This window comes from Scyliorhinus canicula, chromosome 10, assembly GCF_902713615.1.
Source record: "Scyliorhinus canicula chromosome 10, sScyCan1.1, whole genome shotgun sequence".
Classification (NCBI taxonomy): Eukaryota; Metazoa; Chordata; class Chondrichthyes; order Carcharhiniformes; family Scyliorhinidae; genus Scyliorhinus; species Scyliorhinus canicula.
The window spans coordinates 32,094,308-32,116,981 of record NC_052155.1 but is presented as its reverse complement, the minus strand read 5'-3'; the positions used below and the strand labels follow the sequence as shown (position 1 = coordinate 32,116,981).

Genomic DNA, 22,674 nt, shown 5'->3' with positions numbered 1-22,674 from the left:
TTAGAAACTTTTCCGTTAGATTGTGTTCAAATCCCGCTTCAGGGCTTGTTGGTCCAGGAAGGAGCATCCATGATGTGGTTCACTCCGCACATTTCTTACACTTCCCTTTGATTTCACAAAAAGAAAAATCATGCTTTATTGTGGAGGTGAACATGCTTAAATGGAAAAGGGGAGCAATTAAAAACTTATACAACTTAAAAATGTAGTAGTTGTAAATGGAGGCCAACTCCTGGCTTGGTAATTAACTCCGGAGAATTGAATGTGGGTGACAAAATGTTTAAGAATCACTGCACTACACAAAGAGGAGTCAATAAGGCATTAGAATGTAAAATATTAACATTATGATGGTATTGAATGTGATTATGGTACTGGCGGAGGGGAAGGAAACAGGTGGTTGTGGCATTGGACGCCGAGAAAGCGTTTGACCGGGTAGAATTGGGGTACTTGATGGCAGTTCTAGAGCGGTTTGGAATTGGACCCAGGTTTGTGGACTGGGTAAAGCTATTATATAAGGAGCAGTGGGCCAGCATCCACACAAATAACATCAGCTCAGAATATTTTCCTCTCCACCGCAGGACTAGGCAGGGATGTCCTGGGGGCGATTCTCCAATATTGGGCCCAAGTGTTTGCGCAGTCGTGAATGCTGTCGCGTTTCACGCCGGCGTGAACCGGGCCCAGTTACGATGGATTCTGGCTCCCACAGGGGACCAGCACGGCGCTGGAGCGATTCACGCCGCTCCAGTCTCCTTACACGGCGCCAAATGGTGAAGGGGGACGTCTTACACGCGTGGCCCCGACCCAACATGGGGTCGGTGTTCAGGGGCCGGTCACGCCAGAAAGTAGGCCTGGGGGTGGAAGAGGCCAGCCCACCGATTGGTGGGCCCCGATCGCGGACCAGACCCCATCGGAGAATTGCGCGCCAGTGTCGGGGTGTCATGGCGCGGTTGCGGCGATTCTTCGGCCCAGCGCGGGGCTCGGAGAATCGCTCCCCCATGTCCACCCTGCTGTTTGCATTCGCGATTGAGCCATTGGCCATCGCATTAAGAAAAAGTTTGGGGATATGGAAAGGGATAGTGCTGGGGAGGTGGCATAGAGCATAGGGTGTCCTTATATGCCGATGACTTGTTATTATATGTGTCGGAACCAAATGTGTCAATAGGGTGAATACTGGAGCTGCTTCGGGTGTTTGGGTCTTTCTCGGGGTACAAATTAAATCTAGACAAAAGTGAGTATTTTGTGGTGTCTCGGCCAGGGGTGGGGGCAGGGGTGGGGAGGGCTGCCATTCCTAAGGCAGGGACTCACTTTAGATACCTGGGGGTGCAGGTTGCCCATGATTGAGGGGGGGTGCTCTGTAGGTACAACATTTCTAGTTTGGTGGGGAGAGTAAAAGCTGAGCTGGCAAGGTGGAAAGGTCTCCCTCTGTCATTGGCGGGTCAGGTACAGGCGATTAAAATTAACGTGCTGCCGTGATTCCTGTTTATTTTTCAATGCCTGCCGATTTTCCTGCCAAGGGCATTTTTTTTTTAGAGAGATTGAAGGGATGATTAACTCGTTCATATGGGGAGGGTAGGCGGCCAGAATTAAAAAGGTGCTACTAGAGAGGAAGGTAGGTAGGGGGTTTGGGTCTTCCGAACCTGATGTATTATTACAGGGCGGCGACTGTGGAGCTGGGTCAGAGGGGTCGACTCCCACTGGCACAGAATGGAGGAGAGTTTGTGTAGTGGGTCGGGATTGAAGGCACTAGCGACAGCGCCACTCCCGATGGCCCCAGGGAGATACTCAGGGATTCCGGTAGCAATAGCTTTATTGAGAATTTGGAGGCGGTTTCGACAGCACTTCGGGTTGGGGGCAGGGCCAAGGGAAATGCCGATTTGGAGGAACCACAGATTTGAGCCAGGGAAGTGGGATGGAAATTTTCAGAGCTGGGATGAGAAAGGAATTAGAACACTATAAGATTTATTTATTGGGGGTCGTTTTGCGGGATTGAAGGGCTGGGAGTGAAGTATGGGCTGGAGCTGGGGGAACTATTTAGATACATGCAGGTTCGGGACTTGCCAGAAAGGAGATACCGAGTTTCCCAGTAGAGCTGGCTTCCACATTGCTGGAGGAGGTGCTGACAACAGGGGGATTGGAGAAGGGGGTAGTGTCAACTGTTTACGGGGCTATTTTGGAGGAGGAGAAGGCGCCACTAGAAGGGATTAAGGCAAAGTGGGAGGAAGAGTTGGGAGAGGGTATGGAGGAGGGGTTCTGGTGTGAGGTACTCCGAACGGTGAATGCCTCCACCTCGAGTGCGAGGTTGGGGCTGATACAACTGAAGGTGGTGTATAAAGCGCACCTTACAAGGGCGAGGATGAGCTGGTTCTTTGAGGGGGTAGAAGATGTGTGTGAATGTTGCGGGGGAGGCCCCGCAAACCACATTCATATGTTTTGGTCCTGTCCAAAGCTGGAAGATTACTGGAAGGAGGTGTTTAAGGTAATCTCTAAGGTGGTGCATGTGAAACTGGACCCGGGTCCTCGGGAGGCCATATTTGGGGTGTCGGACCAACCGGGGTTGGAAACGGGCTCGGAGGCAGATGTTGTAGCCTTCGCCTCATTGATCGCCTGAATGCGGATCCTGTTAGGGTGGAGATCAACCTCTCCACCCTGTGCCCTGGCGTGGCGGGGGGACCTGCTGGAATTCTTAACGCTTGAAAAGGTGAAATTTGAACTGAGGGGGAAGGATGGAGGCGTTCTACAATTCATGGGCGTTATTCATTATGCACTTTCGAGAATTGGATCACATTGAACATTAGGGGGGGGTTGGGGACTGGGAGTGCTGGAGGGAGGGGGGCTGTGTGTGTTAATGGTGACTTTGGGTGATTCCCGATTCCGTTTTGTCATTTGTTTATGTTAACATGCGGGCTAATGTTTGGGGTTTGAGGGGAGGATGGGATTGTTGTTATTGATTTGGGGATTGACATTACATTTGTTACTGATCATTGTTTATTGTTGGGTGTAAATTTGGAAGAAAATGTGAAAAAGGAGAATAAAACAATATTAAAAAAAAAAGAATGTAAAATGTTGGCCATGTTACAGTCCTCCTTCTGGTGGGAATTTTAACAGATGCAAATTCCTCCCCACCGGGGCTAGATCATGATTTTTTGTAAAGAATTGAGGGAACAGATTCAAGGCCAGATGCTTTAACAGTGCCAAATTAGTCAACACTAATCTACTTATCAATTTTGACACTAATTTGTATGGACCAAGTATAAATCAACATTATATGAAAGATTAAAAAGTTAAAAATATGCCGCAACCTTTTATTGAACTAGGGTATATGACTCATAACGGAAGAGTCAAAGCACAGTTGTCTTTCTAAACGATGCATGAACCTTCTCAGATATTAACAAAGCACAATACATTTAGAAATGTTTTTGTGGAAGGCAACAAATTAAATCCTTCCCAACCTAACTCCCTAGCTGGAAAATATTATGAATGACTTTGACAGAAGATTAATTTAAGCCAATTCTTATGAGGAAGACTCTTTGCTCCTCAATTTGTGACTTGCAAGTGCTCAGGGGTCACAGAGCTATAAAATTAATGAGTTTCTGTGTACAGATCCTTGTATCGACATGGAAGGAAGGCTCTGTCGGAATCCATTTGAGCATGTCGCTTAACTGACAGATAGGTCTGATGATGACAGTGAATAGCGACACTGAACAATATATCAGATGAGATATGAAGCCCAATTTAGGAAATGTTATTCATAGACTTTTCATAGAATTTACAGTGCAGAAGGAAGCCATTCGGCCCATCGAGTCTGCACCGGCTCTTGTAAAGAGCACCCTACCCAAGGTCAACACCTCCACCCTATCCCCATAACCCAGCAACCCCACCCAAAACTAAGGGCAATTTTGGACACTAAGGGCAATTTATCGTGGCCAATCCACCTAACCTGCACATCTTTGGACTGTGGGAGGAAACCGGAGCACCCAGAGGAAACCCACGCACACACGGGGAGGATGTGCAGACTCCACACAGACAGTGACCCAAGCCGGAATCGAACCTGTGTCCCTGGAGCTGTGAAGCGATTGTGCTATCTACAATGCTACCGTGCTGCCATGTGCAAAAAGTGATTATATCTCCTGCAAAGCAAATTGTTTGGCTTATATCTGTATTACTTCAAAGATAAATTTAATTCAGAATCTGTGGCACAGGCTTTGGTTACATTTGCCGCCATTAGGGCAGCACGGTGGCGCAGCGGTTAGCATTGCTGCCTAACGGCGCCGAGGTCCCAGGTTCGATCCCGGCTCTGGGTCACTGTCCGTCTGGAGTTTGCACATTCTCCCCGTGTTTGTGTGGGTTTCGCCCCCACAACCCAAAGATGTGCAGGTCAGGTGGATTGGCCACGCTAAATTACCCCTTATTTGGAAAAAATGAATTGGGCACTCTAAATTTAGAAAACAAAATTGCTGCCATTAACAGAATCTTTGGGAGAACTGCATGAATTGAATTCCTGAAAGATTTGTCCTGGCAGCCTGCCATAACTTTTTTTTTGCCATTCCTTCTCTGGACTTTCTGCCAATCTCCGACCAAAGTTAAGGGAGAACATCTTGCGAAAAAGATCGAGAGGAAATTCAGTGCTATTTATGGATTTTTCATTTGTCCTAAAGCAAGGAAGTTAACTGAGAATTTTGCTTCCGAACCAGTATTAGATAATAGCCACATGGTACAAGTATTGGAGTGAGTCTAAATCCTTTATTGTCAAAATGGATAAATAAGTCATAACCACCCCATTGGGTACAACAATTGTTTATCTGAACAAGTCCTATCTTAGAAAAACTTGTTCTTTCTGAATTTTTCCCACTACCAGTTTCAACCTTCATCTCTTGCAGTGCTGATCAAATTGACAGACATCAGCATTGATAAATATGCTCTCATTGTCAACATCAAGTGCTACCAGGCAATATACCTTAACTTCAACAGAACTGGTTAAGCTTCAGCTCGTGTACCATGTCCAATTCTGGACACTGCACTTAAGGATATTGTGGGCTTCAGGAACTTGAGGAGGAGATTGGCAACAATGAGTCCAGGAATGAGAGACTCAGAGAGGCTAGAGAAGCTGAGACTGTTTTCCTGAAAGCAGAGAAGATTAAGAGAAGAACATAACAACATAAGAACTAGGAGCAAGAGTAGGCCATCTGGCCCCTCGAGCCTGCTCCACCATTCAATGAGATCATGGCTGGTCTTTTGTGGACTCAGCTCCATGTTCCGGCCTGAACACCATAACCCTTATTCCCTTTATTCTTCAAAAAACTATCTATTTTTATCTTTAAAACATTTAATGAAGGAGCCTCTACTGCTTCACTGGGCAAGGAATTCCATAGATTCACAACCTAATGGGTGAAGAAGTTCCTCCTAAACTCAGTCCTAAATCTACTTCCCCTTATTTTGAGGCTATGCTTCCTAGTTCTGCTTTCACCCGCCAGTGGAAACAACCTGCTCGCATCTATCCTATCTATTCCCTTCATAATTTTATATGTTTCTATAAGATTCCCCCTCATCCTTCTAAATTCCAACGAGTACAGTCCCAGACTACTCAACCTCTCCTCGTAATCCAACGCCTCAGCTCTGGGATTAACCTAGTGAATCCCCTCTGCACACCCTCCAGCTCCAGTATGTCCTTTATCAGGTAAGGAGACCAAAACTGAACACAATACTCTAGGTGTGGCCTCACTAACACCTTGTACAATTGCAGCATAACCTCCCTCGTCTAAAAGTCCATCCCTCCAGCAATGAAGGACAAAATTCCATTTGTCTTCTTTATCACCTGTTGCACCCGTAAACCAACTTTTTGCGGCTCATGCACTAGCACACCCGGGTCTCTCTGCACAGCAGCATATTTTAATATTTTATCGTTTAAATAATAATCCCGTTTGCTGTTATTCCTACCAAAATGGATAACCTCACATTTGTCAACATTGTATTCCATCTGCCAGACCCTAGCCCATTCACTTAACCTATCCAAATCCCTCTGCAGACTTCCGGTATCCTCTGTAATCTTTGCACTTCAGTGAAACATTGAAAATTATGAATGGTTTTAAGAAGAGTGGAGGAGAAACGGTTTCCACGAGCAAGGAGGTCAATAATCAGCTGATGTAGGTTTAACATTCTTGGGAAAATATCTGAGGCAAGATGAGAAGACATTGTATCGGTCAGCATGTGGTTGTGATCTTACATCCACCAGCTCAAATGATGATGGATTTTAATCCAACTGTAACTTCCAAAAAGGGATTGAATGCACTATTGGATAAAAAAAAAGCAAATGTGAGACTAATTGGATTGCTCTTTCAAAGAGACAGCAAGGCAAGCTCGGCCGAATGGCCAAGAAAATGACAATGGGCCGAAGGGCCTCTTTTTCTGCTGTAAAGGGGGCGATTTTCCAGCCATGTCGCGTGCGGCGCTCATCCTGATATGTCAGGAAAATATCAGGTGAACTTTGAAATGGGATTTGCGGCAGGCTCCAAACAGTTTGCCGTGTTCCCGGCCCTCTCAGCAGACATAATCTGTTTCACGCCCTCGCTGGGCATGAACCAGATTGGAATATTTAAATGTTCACCTAATTTTCAGGATCTGTTTTAAGCCGGATTCTCCCGGCTCCTGCAATTCTCCCACCTCCGGCAATGCGTGAAGCCGATGCAAATCACCACAAATGGAAACAAGGGGCGGGATTCTCCCCTACCCGGCGGGGCAGGGGATCCCGGCAGGATGGAGTGGCGTGAACCACTCCGGCGTCAGGCCGCCCCAAAGGTGCGGAATCCTCCGCACCTTTATGGCCAAGCCCTCACCTTTAGGGGCTAGGACCGCGCCAGAGTGGTTTGCGCGCCTCCGGCCGGCGTGGAAGGCCTTTGGCGCCATGCCAGCTGGAAGTCCGCGCATGCGCGGGAGCGTCAGTGTCTGCTGATGTCATCCCCGTGTATGCGCAGGGGGAGTCACCTCCGCTTCGGCCATTGCGGAGCCTGACACGGCCGACGCGGAGGGGAAAAAGTGCCCCCACGACACAGGCCCGCCCGCGGATCGGTGGGCCCCGATCGCGGGCCAACCCCCATAGGGGCACCCCCGGGGCCAGATTGCCCCACGCTACCCCCAGGACCCCAGAACCTGCCCGCGCCACCTGGTCCTGCCTGTAAGGGAGGTGGTTTAATTCACGTCGGTGGGACTGGCATTATAACAGCGGGATTTCGGCCCAGTGCAGGCCGGAGAATCGCCGGATTGGGGGGGGGGGGGGGCGACTGGCGCGGCGCGATCCCCGCCCACGTCGAATCTCTGGTGCTGGAGAATTCGACGGCCGGCGGGGGCAGGATTCACGTCACCCCCCGGCGATTTTCCGACCCGGCAGGGGGTCGGAGAATCCCACCCCAGATGTGATGACCTTGCCAGGGAGCTTGGCAGCCACTGTAGCCTTTGGGTGGCTGAGGACATGGCAGGGCAGTGCCCTGGCACAGCCCCTGGCAGTGTGCACCCAGGGTGCCGGGGGCAGTGCCAAGGATCGGGGCCTGAAGAGGCAGGGCATTTGGCAATCCAATAGCCGCGTGTTGCTCACCTGTGGGGGATGCCTGATGTCGGAGACAAAAGAGGCCTGATGCTGGTGAAAAGGAGAGGGAGGGTGATCTGCGGCATTATTCTGAGATCGGGGCTCCCTTTAAAAATAACACCCCAATCTCTGAGGGGCAGGAATGTTTAGGCCACGCCTCTCCCAATTCCCAGACCATCTTACCCAAACAGGCGCCGGAATGTGGCGGCTGGGGGCTTTTCACAGTAACATCATACTGCTGACAATAAAAGGTTATTATAATGCCGGGCAAATCGCACCTCGCACACTCCAAAAAAATTACTAAGTGCGGGATAATCGCGATGGGAATCACACCGGAACAGCTGGCATGGTTCACATCGATTTTCGTGCCCGGCATGACATTTAGTCACCTTTTGGGAAAATTCTGCCCTCTGACTCGATGGCCCTCATCTGTGCTGTGTGATTGTCTGATGCTGATTGGAACACAAAACTTTGGTTTTGGCCTTACTGGTATGACATTGCTATTTTTCATATAATACAGCCTCAAAAATGGAAATTATTATTGTCTCGAAACTGGGAATGTGATGACTGTGACATTATGTGTAATGTCTGGCACATTAAGAATTAATTTAATATTGTATCCTACCAGCAGATGGAGCTGGAAGAAGACCTCTAGAAGGGAATGCCTCTCAGACTTCTGAGAGAAAGTGTAAGAAGGAGAAAGGAGAAGCTTAGAGTAGGTGAGAGTGAAGATAAATCAGTAATATAGAGTTCTGTAGCATCGATATTGGATAGTTCAATTTATTAGTTAATACCTTGTAATGTGTTCAAATCATAATTTGTGTAATGTAAATAAACTATCTTTGTTTAATAACATAGCTTATGTTCTTTGGCTACAGTACAACTTGAATCCACCCTGAGAAACTGAACAAAAAACATCACAATGACCTAAATCCATATCACATCAAGCGGCTCACTATTGGTAGAGATAGATGTCTTGAATTCCATTACTCTTCGCCATATTATAACCTAGTTCCTTAAGACTAATGTATTATCACTGCCACCTGAGTCCCAACCATCATTTTATCAATGCTGGGAAAAGTAAGATGAGCAGGATGCACCTCACTGGAGCAGAATGGCTTTGTGCTTCCTCCACTCTCCGCGTACTCCCTTTCTATGGCACTCTATTGAGCTTACTGTCAATGGGCTGATATGGAAGACAGACTTAAGTTACCATAAAGCAACATCAACTAGCATGAAGGGACTGATAGAAAAAGACGAGATTCCACATGACGCCCAATGGCTTCATTTACTAACCGCCACTTAACATCCTGGAAAAGGCAGGAAACATAGAAAACATAGAAAATATAGGAGCAGGCGGAGGCCATTCGGTCCTTCAAGCCTGTTCCGCCATTCATTATCATAGCTGATCATCCAACTCAATAGTATAATCCCGCTTTCCCCATATCCTTTGATCCCCTATGCCCTAAGTGCTATATCTACCTGCTTCTTGACACAATACAATGTTTTGGACTGAACTACTTCTTGTGGTAATGAATTCCACAGGCTTACCACTGTCTGGATGAAGAAATTTCTCCTCATCTGTCCTAAATGGTCTACCCATATCCTCAGACTGTGATCCCAGGTTCTGGACACACCCACTATCGAGAACATCCTTCCTGCACCAGCTCTGTCCAGTCCTGTTAGAATTTTATAGGTTTCTATGAATTTCGCCGCATTCTTCTGAACTCCAGCCAATACAATCCTAACCCACTCAATCTCTCCTCGCACATCAGTCGCACATCCTTGGAATCAGTCTGGTAAACCTTCACTGCACTCCCTCTATAGCTAGAACATCCTTCCTCAGAAAAGGAGACCAAAACTGCACACACTATTCCAGGTGTGGCCTCACCAAGGCCGTGTCTAATTGCAGCAAGGCATTCCTGCTCCTGTGCTCGAATCCTCACGCTGTGAAGGCCAACATACCATTTGCAAGTACCGGAGTTTTCTGCCATTTACACCGGCGGGATTTTCCAGTCCTGCCAATGCCACAAATCCGGATTTCCCAGTGACGGGGGGTGCATTCAATGGGAATCCCCATTGACAACGGCAGGGCCAGAAGATCCTCTGCTAACCAAAGGCGGCATCCTGCTGCCGTGAAACACACAGCAAGCTGCATTGAAAATCCCATCCAAGATAAGGGTAAAATATAGGGAAAACAAATTCAGAGAATTTCCACTCCACTCTTAAAGACAGTTGAGAAGAAGCTCTAGGAAGTAAGAATGTGATACAATAGGCTACCTTCTGCAAGCAACATTACCAGCCTGCTCCAGGAACACTCCTGTGAATGCTTTTCAAGCAGCTAAATCCACATCACAACCCTCTTCCAATACCCAGACTAGAAACTCTTAACTATCATGATGTACTATTCAACATTACAGTGACCCATCTCCCTAGTCACAAAACCTATTGTAGTAGCTCATGGATTCTGGATTAGAGACTAATCTAGTGGCTCTATTCTGAACCAGTGTGAGAGTCTCAATGTGAAGGAATCAGAACAGCTCAGTTGGCTGGACAGCTGGTTTGTGATGCAGAGCAAGGTCAACAGCATGGGTTCAACTCCCGTACTGGTTGAGGTTATTCATGAAGGTCCCATTTCCTCAACCTCTCCTCACCTGAGGTGTGGTGATCCTTTCAATCGCTGCCAGTCTGCTCTCCCCCTTCAAAGGGGAAAGCAGCGTCTGGTCATCTGGGACTATGGCGACTTGCTTCTTCTTTCTTTAAATGTTTTACATATGATCATCTGAACTAGGAGCAGGAATAGGCCACTTGGCCCCATGAGCCCATGGCTGATCTGTTTGTACCTTCGACACCACATTCTTGCCTACCTGTGCAAGAACCAATTGCTTCTGTTTTTTTTTTGCATTAGCTATGTATACCAATATCTTATTCACTTTCACTGCAGCTGCTGGCACTGACTATGGACCTTCAGAGACCCATCCACTTTATTTTGTTTTCAGGAGACAATGCTCAGGGGAGATAACAGCACAGTGGTGCTGGTGAAATTCTCTGGTCCAGCTGCAGTGAATGGATATTTGGTGAGCGCCAAATTCTCTGTCCTCGCTGACAATGGTAGTGAGACCGACTCACAATGGAGAATCCTGGCCATAAATTCAGTCAATAACGTTTTTTAAAATCTGGGGTTTGAAATTAGTATCAGTAATGGTGACCATGAAACTATCACAAAAAAAGCTATCAGGTTCACTAATGCTCTTTATGGGAGGAAGTGTGCTCACACGCGACTCCAGGTCTACAGCAGTGTGGTTGACTCTTAGCTGAGGGAGGGGTGACAAATGTCGCCTCGCCAGTGATGCTTATATTGCCATGAATGAAATAAACAATCACACTATATTTGTTATCATTAACTGTAATCAGTGGATGCATGTCCATTAATCAGTGAAAATAAGCCATCGATAGGCTGCAGCACTGAACTCAACTGTTGTTGCAAAAGTCCTCTGTAAAGTTGCAGAATCCTACAGTGCTGCACACACGCATAGGTCCCACATGAGAGACGCTTGCAGCTCCTATGGTGAGCCTTGACATCTTTATTGAACTGGGGCTTCATTATTCACATAGTGCCAAACTGCTGCAAAGGCTTATTAGCTGCCCTTTGAAAGGAAAATGGCAGAGGCATACATATAGATTTACTCTCCAGGGCTTTTATTCCAAGTCTATATTTAGATATTCTGCACATACTGAGGTTAGGCCCCATGGAGGTGATTTATGGTGAAATGTTACAGTCCTTTTTAATCAACTCCGGAAACACTACATAGGCAATTGGAAACGACAGCATTTCATAGGGCATGAGTGTTTTTGGAGGATTAGTCCACACTAATGGAATTAATGATTCTACATGGAATTTTTATAGAGATGAAAGTAAAACACTGAAAACCGAAGTTCTTTTTGTTACAAATTTAAAATGTGAATGCAGAAGGTTTCATGATAACCTATGTCAACACTTTTACATCGGTGCACACATCCAGGAACTTTCAACTGATTCTTATTTAAATCTGGGTGATTATGTGCTTTGAAATAATTTACTTTTGTGCGGTAAATACAGCCAATATTATTGTTAAGGCTATTTTGATTACAATGAAGTAGCCTTCGCCACTGTAATTTGGGGGCACAAAATGCATCATATCTATTCTGGATCTTATGTGTTCGACAACATTTAACATGAGTCCCTCACTCAGCAAAACAGCTTTTTCCTCCCCTTTTTTAAATATATATCTCGACAACCAACAAGTGTCTCCAGAAAGCCACGTGGTATCACCAACAGTATGGTATCAAGAGCAGTTTGGCTAAGTCCTCAAGTAGGTTGTTGGGTCTCCTAAAAAAAAACTTCAGTTTGTCAGTGACTCAACTGTTAAAATTCACCCCAAAAAGCCCTCCACGTCCTTTAGGACTGAAGGCAGCGTTAACACTGAAAATGTGAATAACCTGTTGTGTGAAGGGTGCTAAACAAGGAAAAACAAACTGGTCTTAGTTCACAAGAGGGACAATATAAAACAAAAGCTACAAGGGGGTGTAGTAGCAGAGGGACCTTAGTATATATGTGGATGAATCATTGCAGGTGGCAGGACAGGTTGAGAGATAATCATAAGGCATCCTGTGCTTTATCAGTAAGGGCATAGAGTATAAAAGTGGGTTATGTTAAACTTGTATAAAACATTTATTTGGCCTCAAGTGGAGTATTGCACCCAACTCTGGGCAACACACTTCAGGAAGAATGTGAAGGCATTACAAAGGGTGCAGAAGTGATTTCTGAGAATAGTTCCACGGATGAAGAACTTCAGTTACGTAGGAAGATTGGAGAAGTTGGGAAGAGATTGGAGATGTTGGGACTGTTTTCCTTGGAGAGAAGAAAGTTCAGAGGAGATTTGGAAGAGGCATTTGAAAATGGAGTGCCTGGATGCAGGGGATACGGGGAATCCATTCCCATTGGTGGAAGGATCACGAATCAGAGGGCACAGATGCAAGGTGATTGGCAGCAGAAGTAAAAGTGATATGAGGCGAACATTTTTCACACAGCAAATGGAGCGCACTGCCTGAGAGTGTTGTGGAGGGAGGGTCAATTGAGGCTTTCAAAAGGGAATAGATTATTATCTGAAAAGGAAAGAATTACAAAATTTGCAAAGGAAAGGCAGTGTAGTGGCACCAGGTAAATTGCTCCTTTAGAGGGACAGCACAATGGGCTGAATAGCCTTCTTGTGTGCTGTAAATTATTCTATGAAAATGGATGGTGAAAATATTACAATTGAATATGGAGCATGTACTGCCATAAACGTTAGCATAATGAAAGTATTGGCAGCATTTGGCAACACATGTTAAAACCTGAATATCGTGACATTATGTTTACTTGACCACAACCTCTATTACATTAGTTGGCAGAGAATTTAAAAAGTTGTACTATCACAATTGCAAATGTCGTTAATTTCCCATTGAAGAAAAATGATTGAGAATCGCAGCGTTTATACCGAAGCTCCACATTCCACGTTCCTGCAGCATTCAAGTATGTTCACCATGTGAATGACCTTCTGCAAGAGGTTAGTGCCCGGGGCAAATGTGTGCTGATCCTCGGCAACTTCATCCAAGGAAACAACTCAAGCTCTACATATACCCTGACACCCAGCTTTATCTCACAGCCACTTCTCTCAGCGTCTTCACCGTCTCGGTTTTGTCAGACTGCTCGTGCAACATTCAATACAGGGTAGCTGCAATTTCTTCCAATAAAAACATCAAACAAGCACCATTGGAAATCTTCCTACATTGTAGGGTACCCTAAAATGCAAGTTGTTGTTGTACATTTTGCAAGCACTGCGGCTGCCTGCTCTAAGCCTCAGCAGTGAAATTTCTTTTTGTTTTCCAGTTGGTAGGCTGGGGGGGGGGGGGGGGGAGGGGGGGGGGGGGAGGGGGGGGGGGCAGCAGGCCACTCATTATATCTAGTAGCCCCTCTAAACAAAAATTCCACGGCTAACAGTATGTTAATAAGGTGCATGTGGAGTGGAAATGGATTGGCACAATAATCCAAAAGTGTTTGGAAGCACGTCATGCAATTATCTGGAAATGGGCAAAGCGATGATTCCATTTGGATTAACAGGAGTTGACAGCACAGTATTGCATGGGTTACCACTGGGAAGGGGCTCTGACCACTGCCCACTTAAAAAAAAATAGTAAAAGTACATTTCAAACCACTTCCGCTTGGAACAGAGCTAAAGTTTCTTCAATCCAAGGCAGTGAGCCCATTTGGTCCCATGTTAATCGGGAGATTGGAATAGAAATTTAGAGATTGCTCCCACAATGGGAGGAAGAACAGATAGCTGGCCGGAGTTCTGACCTGTTCAGTAGCTCGAGGCTATTAAGACTGCGGAAAATTTAAACCATTCAATTGCAACAGCGGCAAAAGCAGGAGCCCTGTCGCTGTTAAAAGTGGTCACAATTTCACTTTCGGCACAAGGGGTTTCTTTTTAAAATTTGCCACCCATGAATGCAATCTGCTTAGCACACCTGTGATCAACTGTTGGTATGGCCTTCAGAAGACAAAAATAAAAACAAGTATTGAAATTACAAGAACTAACATGGCGTTACTGGTGACTGTAGCCGATACTTCAGCTGAAGATATAACTCCACACTTGGAACATTTGAGCGTCATACCGTAAAGGGGAACTGTCATCTGACTGCAATTAAAATTAAAAGACTGAAACAAAAATTGAACTTTAACACAAAAATCAGAGACAAATAATATTCATTCAGAAAAATAAAACTTGGTAAGATTGTTCATTTTGTCAGTATTTTAAAGACACACACACACACACAAGTAAAGAAATCCACTTAAAATAACAAGCAATATCCCATATTTCCTTGAAGGGAAGCAAGGGTTCACTGGCAGCGCAATGAAGTTTTGAAGTGAAACCATTCCCACATTTCAATTTTATATCTTTCTCAAGTGTTGAGATTTTCTTTTCCAATTAGTGAATTAGTATATGTTAAGTCATTGAAAGTAGATGACCGCGTCAGGAGGCTAATGCGACTTTTAAATTTGTCAATTTTTTAAAAATCAAAGAAATGTAAGATAGCATCCTTTTATTTGCCTTGGCATGAACCTATTTTTTGGTTAAAAATTTTTTTTTGGATTCTGTAATGACTGAGACCAGGCCTTTGAGATTGGCCAATTGGAATATGAGTTCCCTGATTAGTGGGCTAATCAGGGAGCCTCCTCTTTGTATATAACAGGGAGTATCAGATCCTCTGCGTTCCCAGAGTAGATAGCAAGCTGAGTGCACAAGGTCGTACTGCTGTTGATTTTGTTAATAAAAGGGTTTCTGGTGAAGGCACTTCTGCCTCCGTGGCCAAGGAATCCAGCCCTAAGTGTCATTTTGGGTGACTTCTGCATGCTTTTTTGGGGGAGATCCATATTGCTATTCAACCACACTTAGTCATTTTCGGCCTTGGGAACTTTCTCCCCCATCCAGCCCACAGTGAGAAATAATTTCAACACTGGGGAGCTAAATTCGCCAGTGAGGCCGACTGCTCAGAGATTGGGTCACCATTTTGAAACGGTGGCCTGATCTCGAACTGAGCTTGAGGGTCCCCACACCCACGGGCAATGTCACTCTCCGGATACATAAGCATTACCCCACACCCCTCCAAGTGAGGATCCCTGCTAAGGGGTCACTGAGGGCCTCTTCTTTTCAGTCCATTTCACCCCCCCCACCCTTTTCAGGACCCCCAGCTTAAACTCCCCCACCCTTCATACCCCCCTTAATTCCCCCTTTCACTGGCATGCCCCCCTCAGGCCCAGACCCTTGGCAGTGCCACACACCAGGACAGCAGTGCCAAGGTGCCCGGGTGCCAGAGGGAGAGCTAGGGGGCCGCCCTGCTTTTGCCTAACACGCAGGGGTCTCCAAAGGCCTGGGAGATCCCCAGGTTCCATTAGACGTGTTCTACATTTGTGTAGAACAGTACTAAACAGTGCCTGGTCCAGCCCTCGCTGGCGAAATTGTTGGTTTCCGGACCGCGGGGGAATACAGCGCAGCATATTTAAATGAGCTGGGCGAGATCTAGATAGCAACGTCTCGCAACGTTCGGATGAAGCATCGAGAATGGCAAGAGGCCTCTCGAGAGATTCACTGACCTCGTCACACAACCTGGTCAGGCGCAAGGTGGGCATTAAATCGTGCCCCAAGTCTTTTTCAATTCTATGTTATTTTGCCTAAAGGAATCAAACATAATTTCTCAGGAGGTATAAACAGTGCACATAAGAATGCAACCACCAGGCGGCAGTGGTAAGCACTGGGACTGCGGCGCTGAGGACCCGGGTTCGAATCCCGGCTCTGGGTCACTGTCCGTGTGGAGTTTGTACATTCTCCCAATGGCTGCATGGGTTTCACCCCCACAACATAAAGATGTGCAGGATAGGTGGATTGCCCACGCTAAATTGCCCCTGAATTGGAAAAAGAATAATTGGTACTCTAAATTTATTTTTAAAAAATAATGCTATCACTATCCTTGCTATTCTTTCTGTTGTTCAATGGTCTCAATTTTGCTTAATGTGAGAATGCATTTTAGTCTTCAATACATTGGACATCTAAATAGTCAAAAATCAAAGCCATCCATTATTTGATGGAATTAAGTTCCAGAAGAAATGTTAATCATGGTTTCAATAGATGTTTGCAGGCCACCCAGTTAGTAGAAATGTTGCTAAGTAGAGCAATCAGCTCAAGTTCTATCAGCTAAAGTCTAGTTTTAATACAGGAGAAAATTAAAGTCACTCGGACAAACATTGATGAATTATGCAGATTCAGCACAAATTTTTAAATCCTGTTTGACTAACGAGATTGCGTTTTCTGATGAGTGGATGAGAGCAGAGCAGTGCAGTTGATGCAGTGCATTTGGGCCTTCCAAGAAGCATTTGATAACGTATTACATATTGCTTCATCGTTTCTGGGTCAAAATTCCTGGAACTCCTACCTAACAGCACTGTGGGTGTACCTACACCACATGGACTGCAGCAGTTCAAGAAGGCAGCTTACCACCACCTTCTCAAGGGTTTTACAATGTCCTACCGCCACCCCCACACATACTTTTGTGGGGCAGGGGGCTTTTAAAATCCAGCAGTGGGCCATCCAGGTCTTCAATTTTACGGTGGGGGAGCGAGAAAGAGGGGAAGTGTGGTTGTGTGGGTGGTGTCAGGCAGACAACATAACCTGGGGCCTCAATAAACCCTCCTTTGCATGTTCCCTGAACCCATGGGAGAGATGAGCCCATGACCAATAATCCACAGACCCATAGTCATGCTTTGGGAATCCGGGTTCGAATCCTGTCATGGCAGATGGTGAAATTTGAATTTGTTTTAAAAAGCAAAAATCTGGAATTAAAATATGAAACCATTGTTGATTGTCGTAAAAACCCGTCTGGTTCACTAATGGGGCAAGATTGACCAGAATCGCCGGGGGGGGGGGGGGGGGGGGGGGGGGGTCGATCGGCGTGAAGCCCGCCCCGCCGGCAGCTGCCGTATTCTCCGGCGCCGTGGCTTTGGCGGGGCAGGAATCGCGCCGCGCCGGTTGAGAGCCGTTGGCAGCCCCCCCCCCCCCCCCCTGACGATTCTCCGGCCCGCGATGGGCCAAGTGGCCGCCCCTTTTCGGCTGGTGCCGCCAGCGTTAATCAAACTAGGTCCATACCGGCAGGACCTGGCTCTGTGGAGTCCTCGGGGGTGCGCGGGGGGATCTCGCCCCAGGGGCTGCCACCACAGTGGCCTGGCCCGCGATCAGGGCCCAACAATCCACGGGTGGGCCTGTGCCCTGGGGGCACTCTTTCACTCCGTGCCGGCTGCTGTCAACCTCCACCATGGCCGGCACGGAGAAGAACCCCCCTGCGCACGTGCTGGGATGACGCCAGCATAACCTGGCACTCCTGCGCATGCGCCAACTCGTGCCGGCCGGCCTAGCCCCTGCAGGTGCGGAGGATTCTGCACCTTCCAGGTGGCCCGACGCCGAAGTAGTTCACGTCACTCCTTGGCGCCGGTACGGCCCGCCCTGCCGGGTAGGGGAGAATCCCGCCCATATACTTTAGGCAAGGAAATGTGTCATCCTTACCTGGTCTGGCGTACACGTGACTCCAGATCCACAATCTCCAGACCCACAAAAATGTGGTTGACTCTTAAATGCCCTCAGGGATGGGCATTTAATGTTGGCCCAGTCAGCAGTGCCCACATCCCATGCACGAACAACAAAAAAACTTCCTCCAGGGTCAAACTTTGTCCTTCAACCCACCCCACACCTCTCAAACCTAGGCCCCCTCACCCCCATCCAACCTGGCAATGGCATTACTCTGGAATTACCCTGGTCCCAAAGGTGATCAGCACTGTCACCTGGCACACCAGAGCCCCTTGAGCTGCCAGTAAATCAGATACTATATGATTGGCTAGCAGCTCACTTTGGTGGGACTAGCTGCCAAGATACGGGCTGAAGTCTCGCATTAAAGCAATTACAGCACCCCGTAAAATTCAGCCTATTGAGTCCACAAGCTAGGAAGTTATGCTGAACTTATACAAGACACTATTTTGGCCCGGGATAGATTAATTAATTTATTATGGGCACGACTCTTGGGAAAGGGGATGCAGATTTTGGAGAAGGTATGGAAGAGGTTTCCTCGACTTGTCTCCAGGGATGAAGGATTACAGGTAGAGGCTGAAGCTGCGGCCGTTGGCCCGACAGCAGAGATGGCGAAGCAGAGATTTGATATAGTGGGTGAGATCTTCCAGCTCTTTATGCCAGTGGGATTTACTGGTCCTGCCGAAGGCAGCCCACCACCACATGTTTCCCAGCAGGGTGGGGTAGAAGCAATGGGAAATCCATTTATTGTGGTGGGACCAGAAGATCCCGCTGCTGGGCCATGAGACGTTGCCTCCCGTCAGAGAGAAACTCACCGCAGGGAGGCCAGAGAAGCCCACCAAACATTTAAAATCATGAACATTAATAATCTGGATGTGAATCTAGGAAGTATTATCAGCAAGTTTGCAGATTGGGGCTGGTTTAGCACAAGGCTAAATCGCTGGCTTTTAAAGCAGACCAAGGCAGGCCAGCAGCACGGTTCAATTCCCATACCAGCCTCCCCAGACAGGCGCTGGAATGTGACGACTGGGGGCCTTTCACAGTAACTTCATTTGAAGCCGACTTGTGAAAATAAGCGATTTTCATTTCATTTCATTTCAGATTGGTGGCACAATAAATAATTTTTTAACTCAACTTTTGAGTACCCAATTCATTTTTCCTAAACAAGGGGCAATTTTAGTGTGACCAATCCACCTACCCTGCACATCTTTGGGTTGTGGGGGCGGAACCCACGCAAACACGGGGAGAATGTGCAATCTCCACACGGACAGTGACCCAGAGCCAGGATCGAACCTGGGACCTCGGTGCCATGAGGCAGCAGAACTAACCACTGTGTCACCATGCTGCCCTTGGTACAATAAATAATGAGGAAAGCCTTAGATTAGAAGGATGGTGTAGAGGGTCTAGTTAGAGGCTCAGAACAGTGGCAAATGGATCTTAAACCTAAAAAGTGTGAGATAATGCATTTTGGGACGAATAACAAGGCAAGGAAATATACAATGAACGGTAGGACCCTAGGAAGTATGGAGGATCAGAGGAACCTTCGCATGCATATCCAGGGGTTGGTTTAGCTTACTGAGCTAAATCGCTAGCTTTTAAAGCAGACCAAGCAGGCCAGCAGCACGGTTCGATTCCCATACCAGCCTCCCCGGACAGGCACCGGAATGTGGCGACTAGGGGCTTTTCACAGTAACTTCATTGAAGCCTACTCGTGACAATAAGCGATTTTCATTTTCATTTCATAAGTCTCTGAAGACAGCAGGACAGGTGGATAAGGTGGTGAAGAAGGCATATGGAATACTTGCCTATATTAGCAGAGGCAGAGAATATGTTGAGCATTTTGAGCAGGCGGCCCGATATAGAGGTCCGGTGGTGACCCTCTTTCCCCCCCATAGTGTAAATCCTGCTCCTCCTCACTACCCCTTTCTCCCAAATGACGGGCATCCCCTCCCCTACCACAGGAATGACAGGTCACATGTGCTTTCTGCTGTTAAAGGGAGGAAGTGAAAGCACTTAGCTGTTTTTGATGAGAAACTGTCAATCACAGCAAAAGTGGTTAGCATTAAAGCAGGGTACTTGAGATGTATTCAAGTATGAAGGGAAATATAGATCAACAACCCACCAAGCACCTGTCTCTGGAGTACTAAAACTGTTAATGGGGTGAAGGTACCTCATTGCCAATGCATTTCTGCCCTTCCATCATCCTAACAGATCTTAGATCAGATGTGGAAGAGCTGTTTGACCCAGTTGGGCAGGGTCCTACTTTACATACAAAGGTTACAGAGCGCCAACCCTGACAGAAAAACCTGATGGGAGACACCAGAATGACGAGACGTGGGTATAGTAAGTATATACACTTAACTTTATTGAGGATTCCTTAAGTGAGAGGAATAGGGAGAATTCTGTTTTCAAGCACCACAAGGAATCCTTGGGCCTTCCAAGACTAGGTCTCCTCTCTCTCTCGCAGAGAATAACTTCCCCTTCATTAACTTTGGGTGGGATTTTATGACCCTGCCTGCTGCCAGAACCATTTGGTCCTGCTAAAAATCAGTGGAGTTTTGGCTCACTTGCCGAAACCTATCCCCCGTGGGGGTGCCAGAAAATCACAGCCTTTGAGTTGAGGGCTGAATCTGTGATCCATCACAACTTAGGGCTTATTAAGTAATTTCTGCTCTTGTCCACTAATTCTGGGCTAGTATTTAATGTGGCCAACGGGAGTCTCGTTGACCAGTTGATGAACCGTTGAAAGCCCGCACAGCTTTTCTCCGGAAGGCCCGATGATACTCAACTGCTCATGGCCAATCAGACGAGGGGAGGTCTGCAGTACTAACAGCGTCGCTGCAAGCAACGGCCATTGCCATTAATACAGCAAGACCTGCAGGAGGGTTCAACAATGGATCATTGGATACAAGTATGTGTTCGTGGAATGGGGTCACAAGGAGAGGGTTGCCAGCAAGATGTTGGGGGGCAGCGAGGGGAGGGTGGTATTGGAGGCAATGGAAAAGATGGACTGATTCTGCAAGGGCTCCCTCTCACCCTCTCATTCCCAATACCGGGCAAACCTTCCCTACCTCGACTCAATTGGAAGGAGGCAGATAGGCGGCAGGACTTCCATTCCACACCCTTCCAATTGATTACATGGTGACCTCCTCCCCTTGCCTGTGAAAGCATCCAGAGAGTGAGGGGGACTTTAAATTTTAACCCGACTGCAACTTTATTGCTTTTGGGCATGAAAGTGCAATGCAGTATTTGAAGAAGGCATGGGAATTAAAAGGGTCCAGCAGTGCACAATTAAACAGCTAATAATCACCTCTGACTTACATGCCTGCTGCTGGTAACTTATTGATCTGGATGTTCCCTATGGGGTCAGGAAACAAATTTCAGGACTAGTTCCAGGTCCTGAACCCGTCCCCGGGAGGAAATAATCACTCGCTAGGGTGTTCATCGAGGCAACCCAATTATTGCCATCGACATAAATTCCCAGTCCAATTAAGGGCAGCAGGGCGGACTTCAAAGCTTCAGGGCCAATCAGAGGCCTTCCAGCTCGAGAGGAGTAACAGCCGACAATGGGAAAATAAGTAACAGAGAGGGTGAGTAACAGAGAGGGTAAGGAGCAGAGAGCGTGTTTCAACATGAAAGTGTCCTCCCACCAATTTTAAAAAAAGAGTTGAAGTAAAAGATAGTTCCTGCAGCCAATTTATCACTGTGGGGGGAGGGGGGCTGGTGTGCCACTGGGGAGGGTGCTCTCATACTCAATTAAGCAGAGAAGGCCTGCTTAGCATGCATGGACCCCCGCACTACACCCCCCCCCCCCCCAATCAATGTGGGAAATCTCCAGTCAGTCTCCTTTAATTAGAGTTGACAGGGCTTATTTCTGATCCCCATCCTCCTCTGTTCCCACCCTGTACAGATCCCCAAAATTAGCATACAGATTTAAATACAAAGTTTAAACATTTTATGGTGGCATAGCACAACGGAGGAACAACTCTGCACTGGCTCATAAGCTTAGACCCACCAATCCACATCCCCCCAAACCCCGTACATTGCAGTTTATTGCTCCAGTTTATTGTTCCAGGCCCTTTCCTGAAAATGTCCATTCTTTTCAGGTGCACAGGTCAAGGGAGTGGGTGGAACCCTGGCCACCCCCTTTTTAATGTGCCCTGCGATTTTGGGGCCATTTATGGTCCAATCCCTCTCACAGGCATCCCTCGACATTAATTGGAACATTCTTTGCTCATGTTGTTAAATGCAAAATAAATATTTACATTGGCGACAAATTGACTGTTGTGAAGTTTGACTTTCAGGTCAAACTGCTTTCCAGCCAATAACTGAAAAATCCTTTGTGCAGTCTCCTCTTAACATGCATGCACAGTGTCATCAGACAACTTTATTGCATTGGTTGCTGGACTGCAGAGTCAAGACTCCCATTACACATAAGACAACGAAGTGTCACGCAAAGCGTTGAAGAAAGTAGGCAAGAAATGTGAAGGAGTGGACAATCTGCATTCTCAACCTTGACAGAACTCCATCTAGATGGTATTACATATTTTTATAAATATTCCCTGCATTTGCTTCAAAGTCTCCAGCATCAATCTCTTTGGTAAAACATGTAAATCTTTATTGTTCCACTCTTTCCAATAACAAACAATATTTTACTGATAAATCTTTTTTGTTCTCACAGCCCCCATTTTGTTTCTATCGACTGTGAGAAAGTAGGTTGCTAAGCAACAGTGTGCCGACTGTTGCTGTGGAAGAAGACAGTTCTTTTCACCATTAAGGCCTTGGATTCAAATGCAAGGCTCGGATATTTGAAGTCCGCAACTCTCACCACAAATGGAAATCAGTTTGGAAGAACAAATTTCGTTTTCGACAGCTTGAATGCATAAACATTAATAGTTTACACTTACTTAACACTATTCCGTTATCGCCATGGAAATTACAAGAGATTAG

The 22,674-nt window shown here is 46.7% G+C and overlaps 1 protein-coding gene across 10 annotated transcripts in view; it reads right to left on the bottom strand.

Annotated features, from left to right (window-relative positions):
- The window catches only part of adgrb1a (adhesion G protein-coupled receptor B1a), an 846,604-nt gene that overhangs the window by 99,901 nt on the left and 724,029 nt on the right, over positions 1-22,674 (bottom strand). For 8 of the 10 annotated variants that reach the window (XM_038808775.1, XM_038808774.1, XM_038808778.1 and 5 more), the window contains one exon: positions 14,191-14,289. The exons of the other annotated variants lie outside the window; for them this stretch is intronic. In XM_038808775.1, coding sequence (XP_038664703.1) covers positions 14,191-14,289 — 99 coding nt within the window. The remainder of the gene's footprint in view (positions 1-14,190; positions 14,290-22,674) is intronic. 10 annotated transcript variants of the gene reach the window in all.